At 43.1% G+C, this 12,425-nt stretch overlaps 1 protein-coding gene across 1 annotated transcript in view; it reads left to right on the top strand.

Annotated features, from left to right (window-relative positions):
- cep128 (centrosomal protein 128) overlaps positions 1-12,131 on the top strand; it is a 116,140-nt gene extending 104,009 nt beyond the window's left edge. The window contains exons 21-26 of the mRNA XM_084314209.1: positions 103-152; positions 2,524-2,547; positions 4,566-4,643; positions 6,297-6,410; positions 9,197-9,284; positions 11,722-12,131. Of these exons, the coding sequence (XP_084170335.1) occupies positions 103-152; positions 2,524-2,547; positions 4,566-4,643; positions 6,297-6,410; positions 9,197-9,284; positions 11,722-11,804 (437 nt within the window). The 3' untranslated portion in view covers positions 11,805-12,131. The remainder of the gene's footprint in view (positions 1-102; positions 153-2,523; positions 2,548-4,565; positions 4,644-6,296; positions 6,411-9,196; positions 9,285-11,721) is intronic.
- The last annotated feature ends 294 nt before the right edge of the window (positions 12,132-12,425 follow it).

Genomic DNA, 12,425 nt, shown 5'->3' with positions numbered 1-12,425 from the left:
GTGGAAATAGTTGAAACTGTACAGTACCATAAGGGAAAGTATCGTGCGACTTTGTATTTGTAGTGCTATTTTGTTCTCTCTAACACGATGTTCCCCTTCCAGAGGTGCTGGAGAGAAGTCGCAGGAGGGAAGAGGAGATGAAGATCCTTCAGGTCAGTGCTGCACACCTGGACTGAGACCTGAGCTTAGTCCTGGTACTTTCCACCACACTCGTCTGTCCCCATTTATTAATCCATCGATTGGTAAGGCATCTACTGTAGTTACCATTTCATTTATTCATATATCTATTCATCTACCCACCAACCATCTATCCATCTATCCATATATCTATCCATCTATCCATACATCCAGCCATCCATCTACCTACCAACCAACCATCCATCCAACCAACCATCCATCCATCTACCTACCATCCACTCATCTACTGTATCTACCTACATCCATCTACCAACCACCCATCCACTCATTTACTGTATCTACTGTATCTACCTACATCCATCTACCAACCACCCATCCACTCATTTACTGTATCTACTGTATCTACCTACATCCATCTACCAACCACCCATCCACTCATTTACTGTATCTACTGTATCTACCTACATCCATCTACCAACCACCCATCCACTCATTTACTGTATCTACTGTATCTACCTACATCCATCTACCAACCACCCATCCACTAATTTACTGTATCTACTGTATCTACCTACATCCATCTACCAACCACCCATCCACTCATTTACTGTATCTACTGTATCTACCTACATCCATCTACCAACCACCCATCCACTCATTTACTGTATCTACTGTATCTACCTACATCCATCTACCTACCATCCATCCACTCATCTACTGTATCTACCTACATCCATCTACCTACCATCCATCCACTCATTTACTGTATCTACTGTATCTACCTACATCCATCTACCTACCATCCATCCACTCATCTACTGTATCTACCTACATCCATCTACCTACCATCCATCCACTCATCTACTGTATCTACCTACATCCATCTACCTACCATCCATCCACTCATTTACTGTATCTACTGTATCTACCTACATCCATCTACCAACCATCCATCCACTCATTTACTGTATCTACTGTATCTACCTACATCCATCTACCAACCATCCATCCACTCATTTACTGTATCTACTGTATCTACCTACATCCATCTACCAACCACCCATCCACTCATTTACTGTATCTACTGTATCTACCTACATCCATCTACCTACCATCCATCCACTCATTTACTGTATCTACTGTATCTACCTACATCCATCTACCAACCACCCATCCACTCATTTACTGTATCTACTGTATCTACCTACATCCATCTACCTACCATCCATCCACTCATTTACTGTATCTACTGTATCTACCTACATCCATCTATCCATGTCACTTCCTTTCCCAGCGTTACTGGCAGATCCTTTCCTTCCTTTTTTTTCCCAGACCAAAAGGCAGATTATAACACGCATGTCAGCGAGGTCCACCGGTTTCCTTTTTGATCTGCTGTGGTAAACGGTCAGTGTGGACCCACCGGCCCATTAGGATCTGCGGTGGGGATAGTAGTCGGTAATTGCAGCAGACACCGGGCATCGATGTAACTGGGACTGGCGTGAGGCCTGAGCCTCTTTGTCTCACCGACGCAAACAGTATCTCATCCCCACACCTTGCCCCCCGGACAGGGACCTGTTGGAACACTGGCCTTCCACTCGTCATTAAACAGCAATAGACCCACGTGCGTGATGCGGTGAGTGCATCGTTCGTTGTGCGGCCTGTTTCATCCCCCATATGCGTGCGTGTGTGCGTGCGTGTGTGAGAGAGAACAGGGGGCCCATCTGTGACTGCATGACTCCACCTGCCAGACGCGGCCTGTAATTAATCAGCCTCCTCAGAGCCAGCCGAGCTTTTAATTAAGAGAGAGAGAGAGAGAGTCCCCTTTACGAGCACATCAGACAGAGGGAAAGAAAAAAGGAAGGAGGGAGAGCGTGATAATAGAGGAGGGGAGGGGGGACTAAGGGAATCTAGCAGGTGTGCGTTTGAGTGGCGGATGAGATGCATAACATCACTTATGCATCGTTTATAGAGAGACCGTCACTCAGCAGCCAGATGAGAGGAGTGTGTGTGTGTGCGCCTGCAGTAAACTCTCCACAGCAACCTAATTTCCTTCCCTCGTTACCCATTTGTTGAATCACTTTATACCTTCGTCCTCAGTCAGACTGAGGACACACACACACACACACACACACACACACACACACACACACACACACACACACACACACACACACACACACACACACACACAGTGTCTCCCCGGCTCAGACACTCTCAGACACTCTCCCCGGCTTGAAGCACTTAGTTGCTCTCTCTTTTTTCCCCTCTCACTCAAAACTTTACCAACATCTCTCACTCCTCACTTCATCTGACTTCTCCAGCGGCCTTTAAGATGCATCTGTTCATGTGAAGTAAAGTAACCATGTGGTGTTTGTGTCTCGGCAGGATCGTATATTGGACCTGCATCTGGTAAGAGTTGATTGCTTTTGATCAAATGTGACTGGTTTAATTAAAAAGGATATATTTCTATGTGAGCGAGTGGAGGTAAAAGTCTCTCTCTTTCTCTCTCTCTTTCTCTTTCTCTTTCTATCTTTCATTATTTTTAAAGGTCATGTTGACTTTGGCTATATCTAGTCTCTCTTAGTTGTGTAGGGGAGAAAACATATCTGAGAACGATGGCTCTTAGTCAGAGCTCTTATACTGCTTTCAGACAGACACGGTTCTGGCTCTGCTTCTGTTCTGGAGTCCCGTTCTGTTGCTTTCTGGTGAACCAGCCCGCGTTCACGCCAGTTTAAGTGGAAACCGAAGTTCCACCGCCCTCACACGGAGGGCGTTGCTCAATGCACCATGCGGATGCTTTCTACAGTCTGGCCTCCCAATTGGTGGAATCCCTCGTGTCATGACTCTGGTTGGATGGTGTATTGTACTTGTGCTGTATAATAACAATATTATACAATATTTAATCTAATCTCATTTTCAGATCAGTCGCAAATCGCTTCCGCGCTACCTGTTAAATGGATCAGCAATGATGCAGATGTAATGCCGAACCTCTGCTGTTTTGCATGCGGCCCTCGCCGTTTTGCACACGCCTCATTCACCTTATAAGGAGCTGGCGGGGCGTGTCTGTATGCAAATTCAATGAACGAGAACGCTCATTTCGGTTTAAGAATGAGTGTCGTATTTCATTCATGGAAACCCAGCTGCGGAGATTTTCACGCGTTCAGGAATCCGGAGGAGGATTTGCGTAAATCTGTTGGTACAAAATTTTTACCAAGATATTTACAAAGGTACTTACGAACACGTTCGAGGATGAGGACCATTGTTGACATTGTTGTCAGACGCTGCCTTCGTGTCCTTCCTTCTTCCTCTTGTCTTCACAACCTAGAATATGACCCGCCCACTGATGTCAAGGTTTGCAAGGGAAAACATTTATTTTCTTTGGTTCTCTCTCTCTCTCTGTCTGTCTCTCTCTTATTATTTTTTATTATAATTATGTTGGCTATATCTAGTCTCTCCTCCTCTTCTATGTAGTCGTGTAAGGGAGGTTGAAATGAGGACATGTTTGTGTAGCAGGCGTGGCAGAGGGCGGACAGGAGAAGACGTATTGGAGAGCGATTGCTCTTAGTCAGAGCTCAGTGCACTGTTTAATCACCATAAATCTAACTGACGGGGGGTTTGGGACCACATTGACCACGCTATACGCCGGCAGGTACAGTATTGACCTTACGCGCCCCCCCTCCCCCTAAAACATGCTAACATCCTTAATCATCTATTCGACTTCAAGCCCAAAAGAGACGGCCCAGCCATAACTTAAGACTATCGAGAGGTCCATATTGACCAAAGTGTGCTATTTACGGGGCCCCAGACAAAAAATAATAAATGAAGCTACTCGGCGTGCCTTGTCGATCCATCACCATTATGCCGGCGCGCTTGGTTGCCTCGCCTTCAATTAGCCCCGGTGAGGAAGAGGGGCCAGCGGAAATCCCCCAACCACCATCAATCTATATCATCTCTGCTTACCGCAACAAGATGAGTGGCGCCGCCGTTCCCCCCGCAGGTTGCACTCTGTACGCCCTCGCCTTCATCCATCTAATGGGACGGCCTGTAATGACCATCACGTCTGATGTCCAACTCTCTTTAGTGACACGGATAAACGGGACAGATCAGAGCTTTTAGATCCATGGAGAAGGGAGGGTCTGCGATGACAATTGAGACTCAAAAAGGCCTCAATGAGCGTGTCGGTCTGAATAGCATTACTCCATACATCAGTGCGTTCCAGATGTACTGCGTTCATTATGACTGTGTTTTTTTTATTTCAAGTGTGTCCAAAACAATGTATCCATCAATTATTGCTGCTGATTTTGCACTTTCGATCACTTGCATATTTAGCTGCGACTAGCAGCTAGTATAAATCTGTCTATCTGTCCGTCCCTCAGTCCCCCGACACGTGTTCCTTGTGTGTGTGTGTGTGTGTGTGTTTTCTCTAGAGTTCCAGATTGGCATTGGACCACATGGAGTCGGTGCCGGAGCACCAGTCTTTACTGGAGAACTTCAGAGATCTGGAGGTGGGTCACAGTCACTGGTTCAACCTGATCTGATCCCTTCTCCTTATCACTGACTATACTTGCATGCTGTCAAGTCGTCTGTTAATAAGAGCTGTTTACTTTTATTCCAAACCGAATGATCTCATATTTGTTTATTTGTTTATTGTTATTTGCACTTACAAACATGCATTCTGGAATTAAAAGAAGAACAGTTCAGATGTGCCGGAAAGGTCAAAAAGCCCAAGGGCTTATACAGTAAGCGACCCCCCCCTCTTAAACCTATATAGAATAACTACACTGAAGGGGGAAAAAACACATGCGCATATCCCTCTCTCTTACACACAGATACATACAATACAACATTATACAACAATTACAATGTTGAAAATATATATATTTTTTTTAAATACTACTTAATCACAAATACACAAGGATACTAAAGACTACAGGATCTGTAGTTCTTTTTTAAGCTTGCTTTTAAATGTATTTAAAGTGGAACATGTTTCTGTTAGATATTTTATATCATTCCACATCACTGCACCTTGATAGACAAATGAGAATTCGGCAACAGAGGTCCTACAGAAAGGAATGCGTAAGTATTTTTTTCTTGTGAGATGTGCATGATAATGAGAATTAAACTCAAAATAACTTTGAAAGAAAATAGGTAAAGATGAAGGAAGACCAATTACTTTATACATAAGAACCCCTGTTTGGTACTTGTTGACCTCATAAATTGTGAGAAGTTGCAGTTGTTTAAATAATGGTTTGGTTGTGGCTAAATAAGAAGAGTTGGTTGCAATTTTTACAAAGGATTTCTGAGATCTATGGATTGTAAGTAAGGGTAAGTGTTGGCCCAAATTATATTGCAGTAAGAGATGTGAGGATAAATTATACTGTAATGCAAAGTTAGTAACATGCTCTTTTTTAAATGGTGTTTAGCCCTTTTTATAATGACCAACGATTTTGAAACCTTTGCAAACAATTTCACAATGATTCAGCAGAGTTTCTCATCGATATTGACACCTAAGAACTTCACAGATGAAACTTGTGCAACTTCATTGTTATTGATACAAATCTGTCATTCTCTCCTTAATTGGCTGATATCAATCCCTGTCTCCTGAGCCATTCAGCCATTGTGTAGTGTGATGTGTGCCGGGTGCCAGTGTATGGCAGCCATTGAGCCTGCGTAGCCCAAGGTTGGGTGCTACCAGTGGTGGTGAAGGAGGCCATTTCCACCGTACATTGTAAAGCGCTTTGAGTGCCTAGAAAAGCGCTATATAAGTGCAAGTAATTAATTAATTATTATTATTATTATTATTATTATTATTATTATTATTATTATTATTATTATTATTATTATTATTGGTGGTGGTAGCATTGGTACTGCTGTGGCTCACTGCCAGGGCTCGGCTACACTGATCCATCACAAAACACAGAGCAAACAGACTGAAAGTATTACTGTCCGTTGGTTCGTATCTATTTAGAACCTAGCTAACGTAATCGTGTTTGCAGACACACGCACAGCTTTGCTACGGACACAGTGACATATCTATTCCAGGTCCAAAAGTCTGTCAAAACGGACGGGAATCTGATGACGGAGACGGACATGTCATCGGCCCGGCCCGACAGGCGGATTCTCCTCGTTCTACTCCACCGTGGTGTTTTTGTGTTCAGGCGTCGCAGCGGGAGAGAGAGATGGTGCAGCAGCGCTTCGGCAAATACAAGGAGATCATCTGCAACCTGCAGCACCAGCTGGACGAGTCCAAACGCAGGATCCAAGAGTGCAGGGTACCCCCCCCCCACACACACACACACACACACTGACTTGTACACTAGGAACATTAACTTCATGATGCGTTCGAGAGCCAGTGCACCTAACAACTGCCACACGTGTTCTATTTCAGACGCTAATTGTGTTGCCTTGTTTAAAAAGTAGCAGGGGTGAAGGATAACAGTTGGAGAGCTGTGTGCTAGTCTGCTTTCACCCGCCAGAGTGTCTGTTCTCCACGACTGGCAAAACGCCATGCAATTTGCAACTTGTTGGAACCCATGAATAATTTGTGTGCGTACAACACACAGGAGATGGAGATGAGATGGAGATGGAGATGGAGATGGAGAGAGAGAGAGAGAGAGAGAGAGAGAGAGAGAGAGAGAGAGAGAGAGAGAGAGAGAGAGAGAGAGAGAGAGAGAGAGAGAGAGAGAGAGAGAGAGAGAGAGAGAGAGAGAGAGAGAGAGAGAGAGAGAGAGAGAGAGAGAGAGAGAGAGAGAGAGAGAGAGAGAGAGAGAGAGAGAGAGAGAGTATACATGAACACACAACATGCAAGCACACACACACACAGAACATGACCACCAATTAGTTAATAAGCTATTTAATTTGGTCTCCTCCACCTCCCTCTCAGCTTCTTCCCCCAGGCCATCAGAGTCTTGAACACTGAACTCTCCACACACAAGCACACATGAGCACACACACACAACACACACACTGTACACGCTCACACACTAGCAGCCACTTTAACATGAGCACACACACACACTCATGCTGCACACGCTCACACTTATGGTCACTTTACAAAATAGTATAGTATAACTTGACATTGTATAATATAGCATTGTATAGCAGTGTACATAAAGACCCAGTGCCTCATCCGTAGCTAACAGTGTATTGCACTATCACAGGACCTAGCATGTCCTACCATGCTCTTGTAAAACTCATGTACATATACCTGATATGCCCTACTTTGATTACTTGTATTATTGCACAAATGTCGAATTCTCATCCTATTGGATTCTTATTATTGTATTACTGTATTATGCACAATCGTTGCGGGCAAGACCCCCCGCATTTCACTGTATACTTGTATGCCGTGACAAAAAAAAACTCTTGACTTGATGTCATTATTGACAGCAGATTGCCGTCCACAGTTTTAACCCCCCCCCCCCCCCCCTGCCTCTCTCTTTTAAACATCCATACAGTCACTTTTTAAATGGCTCTAATCTGCAAGATTACTCTGTTGGCTTGCCAAATGACTCCCGCGCTGAGCGATAAGTGGCGATCGCATTAACTTGATGGCTGCCGCCCACCCGGGATTTGTTTAAGGGAATAAAAGGCAGGGATGAAACGTCTCTATGAAGAACTGTCTTGATGGCAGTCAGCGGCAGCAATCTGTTTTCTCTTAATAGCTGATTGTCTCCACTGTACCTGCAAACACTAGTGACTAGTCGCTTTGTTACTCGTCTCGTCTCAAAGCGTCCATTGTCTTGTGTGCATTGGTGGTGTAGGCATAGAATTTGTGTGTATTTTCCTCTACTGCTGCTCATTCTCAAGTGGCTGTTGTTTATGGATTGTCCTTGAGTAGTATGATGAGATCGATATATTGCAGGGGTGTTAACGATCTCAATGCAGAATGGACCATTTGAAAGAGAGAAAATAACAATTATGTTCAATACAGTGTATCAAACATTTATAATTCCATCAAGGATTCTCTTTCTCTCGTTCTCTTCCTTGGGTCTCTCTCAATAATAAAACTATTAAGATAATATTTCAGGCTAATTCTAATTGTTTATGAAATAGTAATATAGTAGTATTTGTATGACCAAGTCGTGGAGTGTGTATACATAATCTATCATTGGAGCTCTGTAGTATGAATAATCTTTTATGCATAAAGAATCGAAAATCAAATCGAAATGTGATCTCAAACAAAAGAAATATCAAATCCTATTATGTGTATTGTTACACAACCCTAATATATCATGTTGCAAAGGATGGTTGTCATTCCTTCTGTGGGTTTAAACCAGACCATGTGAATATTCTAAACGCTTCTTCTCATGAGTTACGGTTAAGCAGTAAAGCAGCAGGCAGTAAAAATGTGACTTCTGCGACGGCTTGTATTGTTTGTTGTGGGAGACGTAATACTTAGCACATTATCCATATTCTTAATGGAGTATCAAACACTAAACCAATTTCCATAAAACAGGCTAATATGCAGAAGTGTTTTGACTTTTATTACACACAATGACTTACATTAAGATTGTTTATTGGGATGATGTGCCTCTGTCTCTCACTCTCTGTCTCTCACTCTGTCTCTCGCTCTCTGTCTCTCTGTCTCTCACTCTCTGTCTCTCACTCTGTCTCTCGCTCTCTGTCTCTCTGTCTCTCACTCTCTCTGTCTCTCGCTCTCTCTCTCTCTGTCTCTCGCTCTCTCTCTGTCTCCCTCTCTCTCACTCTCTCTTTCTCTCTTTCCCTGTCTCCCCCCTCTCTCACTATCTGTCTCTCTCTCTGTCTCCCCCCTATCTCACTCTTTATCTATCTATCTATCTATCTATCTATCTATCTATCTATCTATCTATCTATCTATCTATCTATCTATCTATCTATCTATCTATCTATCTATCTATCTATCTATCTATCTATCTATCTATCTATCTATCTCTCTGCTTCTCTCTCTATCTCTCTATATCTCTCTCTGTCTCTGTCTCTCGCTCTCTTTCCCTGTCTCCCCCCTCTCTCTCTCTCTCTCTCTCTCTCTCTCTCTCTCTCTCTCTCTCTCTCTCTCTCTCTCTCTCTCTCTCTCCAGGATGAGAAGTTGGACGCTACCTTGCGGGGCCTGCGTCTGACTCAGTCGTCTGTCACGTTCCACAGCAGCACTAAGTCGGACACACAGTGTGAGTATCTACTGTCCCTGTGCAGATCCATAGAGTCTTTAGGCCACCGCAGGTTTCTGTGGCCATCGGTTGACAGAATTGGGTCAGTTTGATTCCATGTTGGTTTTAAGTTTTAGGATGTTGGGCATCTCACCATGTCCGTGTTAAGGAAAGCATTGTAATCTCTGTGTTACCTGCAGTTCTTAGAGGCTGTGTCCTCGAGAGAACCACTTCTATTGTGTTTGGTTTTGTTTTTAGCTAGCAGTGCTCAGCAGATGCTTTGGGGAAACAGACATACTTTTGCTCCTGCTGTTGCTATGCAACCATTGAAAAACTCTCTTGTGTTTGAAGCTGATATTGTGTTATAAAGGTCTCTTTTGTTTAAAGCTGAGAAGCCAGAAAGGAGTCTGCGCTTCAGTGCTGTCAGGAATGCACCACAACAAGTCCTTCCAATGGAAAACAATGAGGCTTAAAGAGCTTAAAGGACGGATGTTGTTAACTTTTTGTTGAACAACAACAAACAACTGGTTGTTGTTTTAAAACATTGGCTGGCATGATGTTTACTAGTAGAGGCCATAACTGCACTAATCGCTTTAGTATTGAGAAACTTAGCACTGTGCTGCATCTTCTCACAAGGCTCCAATACAATCTAATGGGGCTTTGTTTTAGCCTTCAAAAACCAAGATACATGTCCTTTCCCAAAATAGGAATCTGCTCAGATGTCTTCATATGTTCTACTGAGGAAATTGTTGTAAACCATACATCATATCAATCATAATGGGTTTCATAGGCCTTGTGATATCTCAGTGTTTCCCATACATAGATTGTACTTGGGCTGCCCGCCCAGGAAAATTAAGACCCAATAACTTCACTCAATTCAATCCAAAATTCTTAACTAAGATCATTATTATTGGGAAGACAGTGTTGACACACACAAGCTGTGACCGCAGTGATATCAACATTGTTTGTCTAAAATATCAAAACAAGTCAAACTTACCAGATCATCGTCACTTACCAGTTGACGGAAACTGAGGACACAACTTTGATAGGCAGCTTTTTACAGAAAATATTATTTGAAGTTCACTCTATGTATTGTTTGATATATTTATAACCATTATTTTTCATTTGATTCATATATTTTCAGAGATAGAGTTTTTAAAAGGTTCTTTTGGCAGTTTGTGTTCTCTTGCTGAGGACAGGTACAAAAATTACTTTCTAACTACAAAGCATACATTTAAACAAATTATATTGAAACTGTAAAATAAATATATATGAGAATAATAACATGGGTATACCCATTTCCTTTAGATTTTACTTTGTATGCATATTATTCATTATACATTTCTTGTTTCTGGAAATTGGATAAAATAAAATCTGGCTTTAAGTTCAAGAGGAAACCACTCCACTCAGACTCCTCTGTCCATTATCCTTGGGCAAGATATCCTTATAGCATGTACCTTTTTTGGAATTAAACATTTGCAGCTCTTTGTCGATATAAGAATAGATTCAACTATTCACTTAAAGGTCCCATGCATTATAAATGGCGCATCTCTCTCTCTCTCTCTCTCTCTCTCTCTCTCTCTCTCTCTCTCTCTCTCTCTCTCTCTCTCTCTCTCTCTCTCTCTCTCTCTCTCTCTCTCTCTCTCTCTCTCTCTCGCTTGCTTGCTCGTTCTCTCGCTCTCTCTCGTATGTATCATGCTGTGTCGGTGACTGTCACTGAAAGCGCTTATGGGCGGAGCCCATCCAATAACAGCCTGAAATCCTGAGGCTGAAAAATTATGCTTTTGAGTACTTCATTAGAAATATAAAACAATGATTTATTTATTTTAAAGAAAACTTACAGATGTCTTCCATAGACTCACAGGAATTGTGTAAAGTTGCCCAAATAGTGCAAGGAGAAGCAATGCATGTCCCCTATAAAGGAAGACTCCAACATTTTGGGAAATTAGCTTATTTGGCATCTACCCTGGAGTTGGACAAGAAGATACATACCCTTTTTCTTCTCTGTGCATGCAGTAGGAGTAGGAAGACGCGCACCATTAGCCTAGCTTAGCGTCAGTCACTGGAAGTAGGTTCCTCCATTAGCCTAGTTCCCAACGTCTTCCTACTCTTACTGCATGCACAGAGAAGAAAAGGGTATGTATCTTCTTGTCTAACTCCAGGGAAGATGGCAAATAAGCTAATTTCCCAAAATGTTGGAGTTTTCCTTTAACATATTTTTGTGAGAGCGTGACCCCATTCGTCTATCTTAGTCTTACAGCATAACTCTCACTATGAGTGTTTCACCGTCTACATGTTGTTAGCGCTGTTTTCTATTAATTTGACTGTGGAATTTATCAGCAGTGCTCATCTTCTCACAGATGGATGTGGGAAATTAGGCGTCGACCACCACATCATTGGTCGTGGTTCCTCTCGCTCTCTCGCTCTCATGCTTGTTATCTGTATCTCTCTCCCTCAGCTCCTCGCAAAGTGTTGGCCAGCTCAGAGCCAGATGTCTCCCCTGTCAAAGGGGCTGCAAACCTCAGGGACCACCTCCGGTGATGCCAGCCTCCTCCCAGCAAGTCACACGCCAAACGCCTACAGCTACATGCTGACTGACTCTATATGGCTAAAACACACGGTGCTCACAGCCAAACCGTACCCTATGTGCCTGGTGCTCACCTGTCACTCAGAAAACCTAAACACACGGTGTTCACCTGTCACTCAGAAAACCAAAACACACGGTGCTCACCTGTCACTCAGAAAACCTAAACACACGGTGCTCACCTGTCACTCAGAAAACATAAACACACGGTGCTCACCTGTCACTCAGAAAACCTAAACACACAGTGCTCACCTGTCACTCAGAAAACATAAACACACGGTGCTCACCTGTCACTCAGAAAACCTAAACACACGGTGCTCACCTGTCACTCAGAAAACATAAACACACGGTGCTCACCTGTCACTCAGAAAACCTAAACACACGGTGCTCACCTGTCACTCAGAAAACCTAAACACACGGTGTTCACCTGTCACTCAGAAAACATAAACACACAGTGCTCACCTGTCACTCAGAAAACATAAACACACTGTGCTCACAGCCAGAGTTATTCTATATACCCGGTGCTCATCCAAGACAAAGAGAACTCGCTGGCTTAACTTGAATTCACCAACAAGCCC

This window comes from Notolepis coatsorum (genome assembly GCF_963971535.1).
Source record: "Notolepis coatsorum genome assembly, chromosome: 5".
Classification (NCBI taxonomy): Eukaryota; Metazoa; Chordata; class Actinopteri; order Aulopiformes; family Paralepididae; genus Notolepis; species Notolepis coatsorum.
Note: the sequence above shows the minus strand (reverse complement) of the source record. Positions and strands in the feature narration are given on the sequence as shown.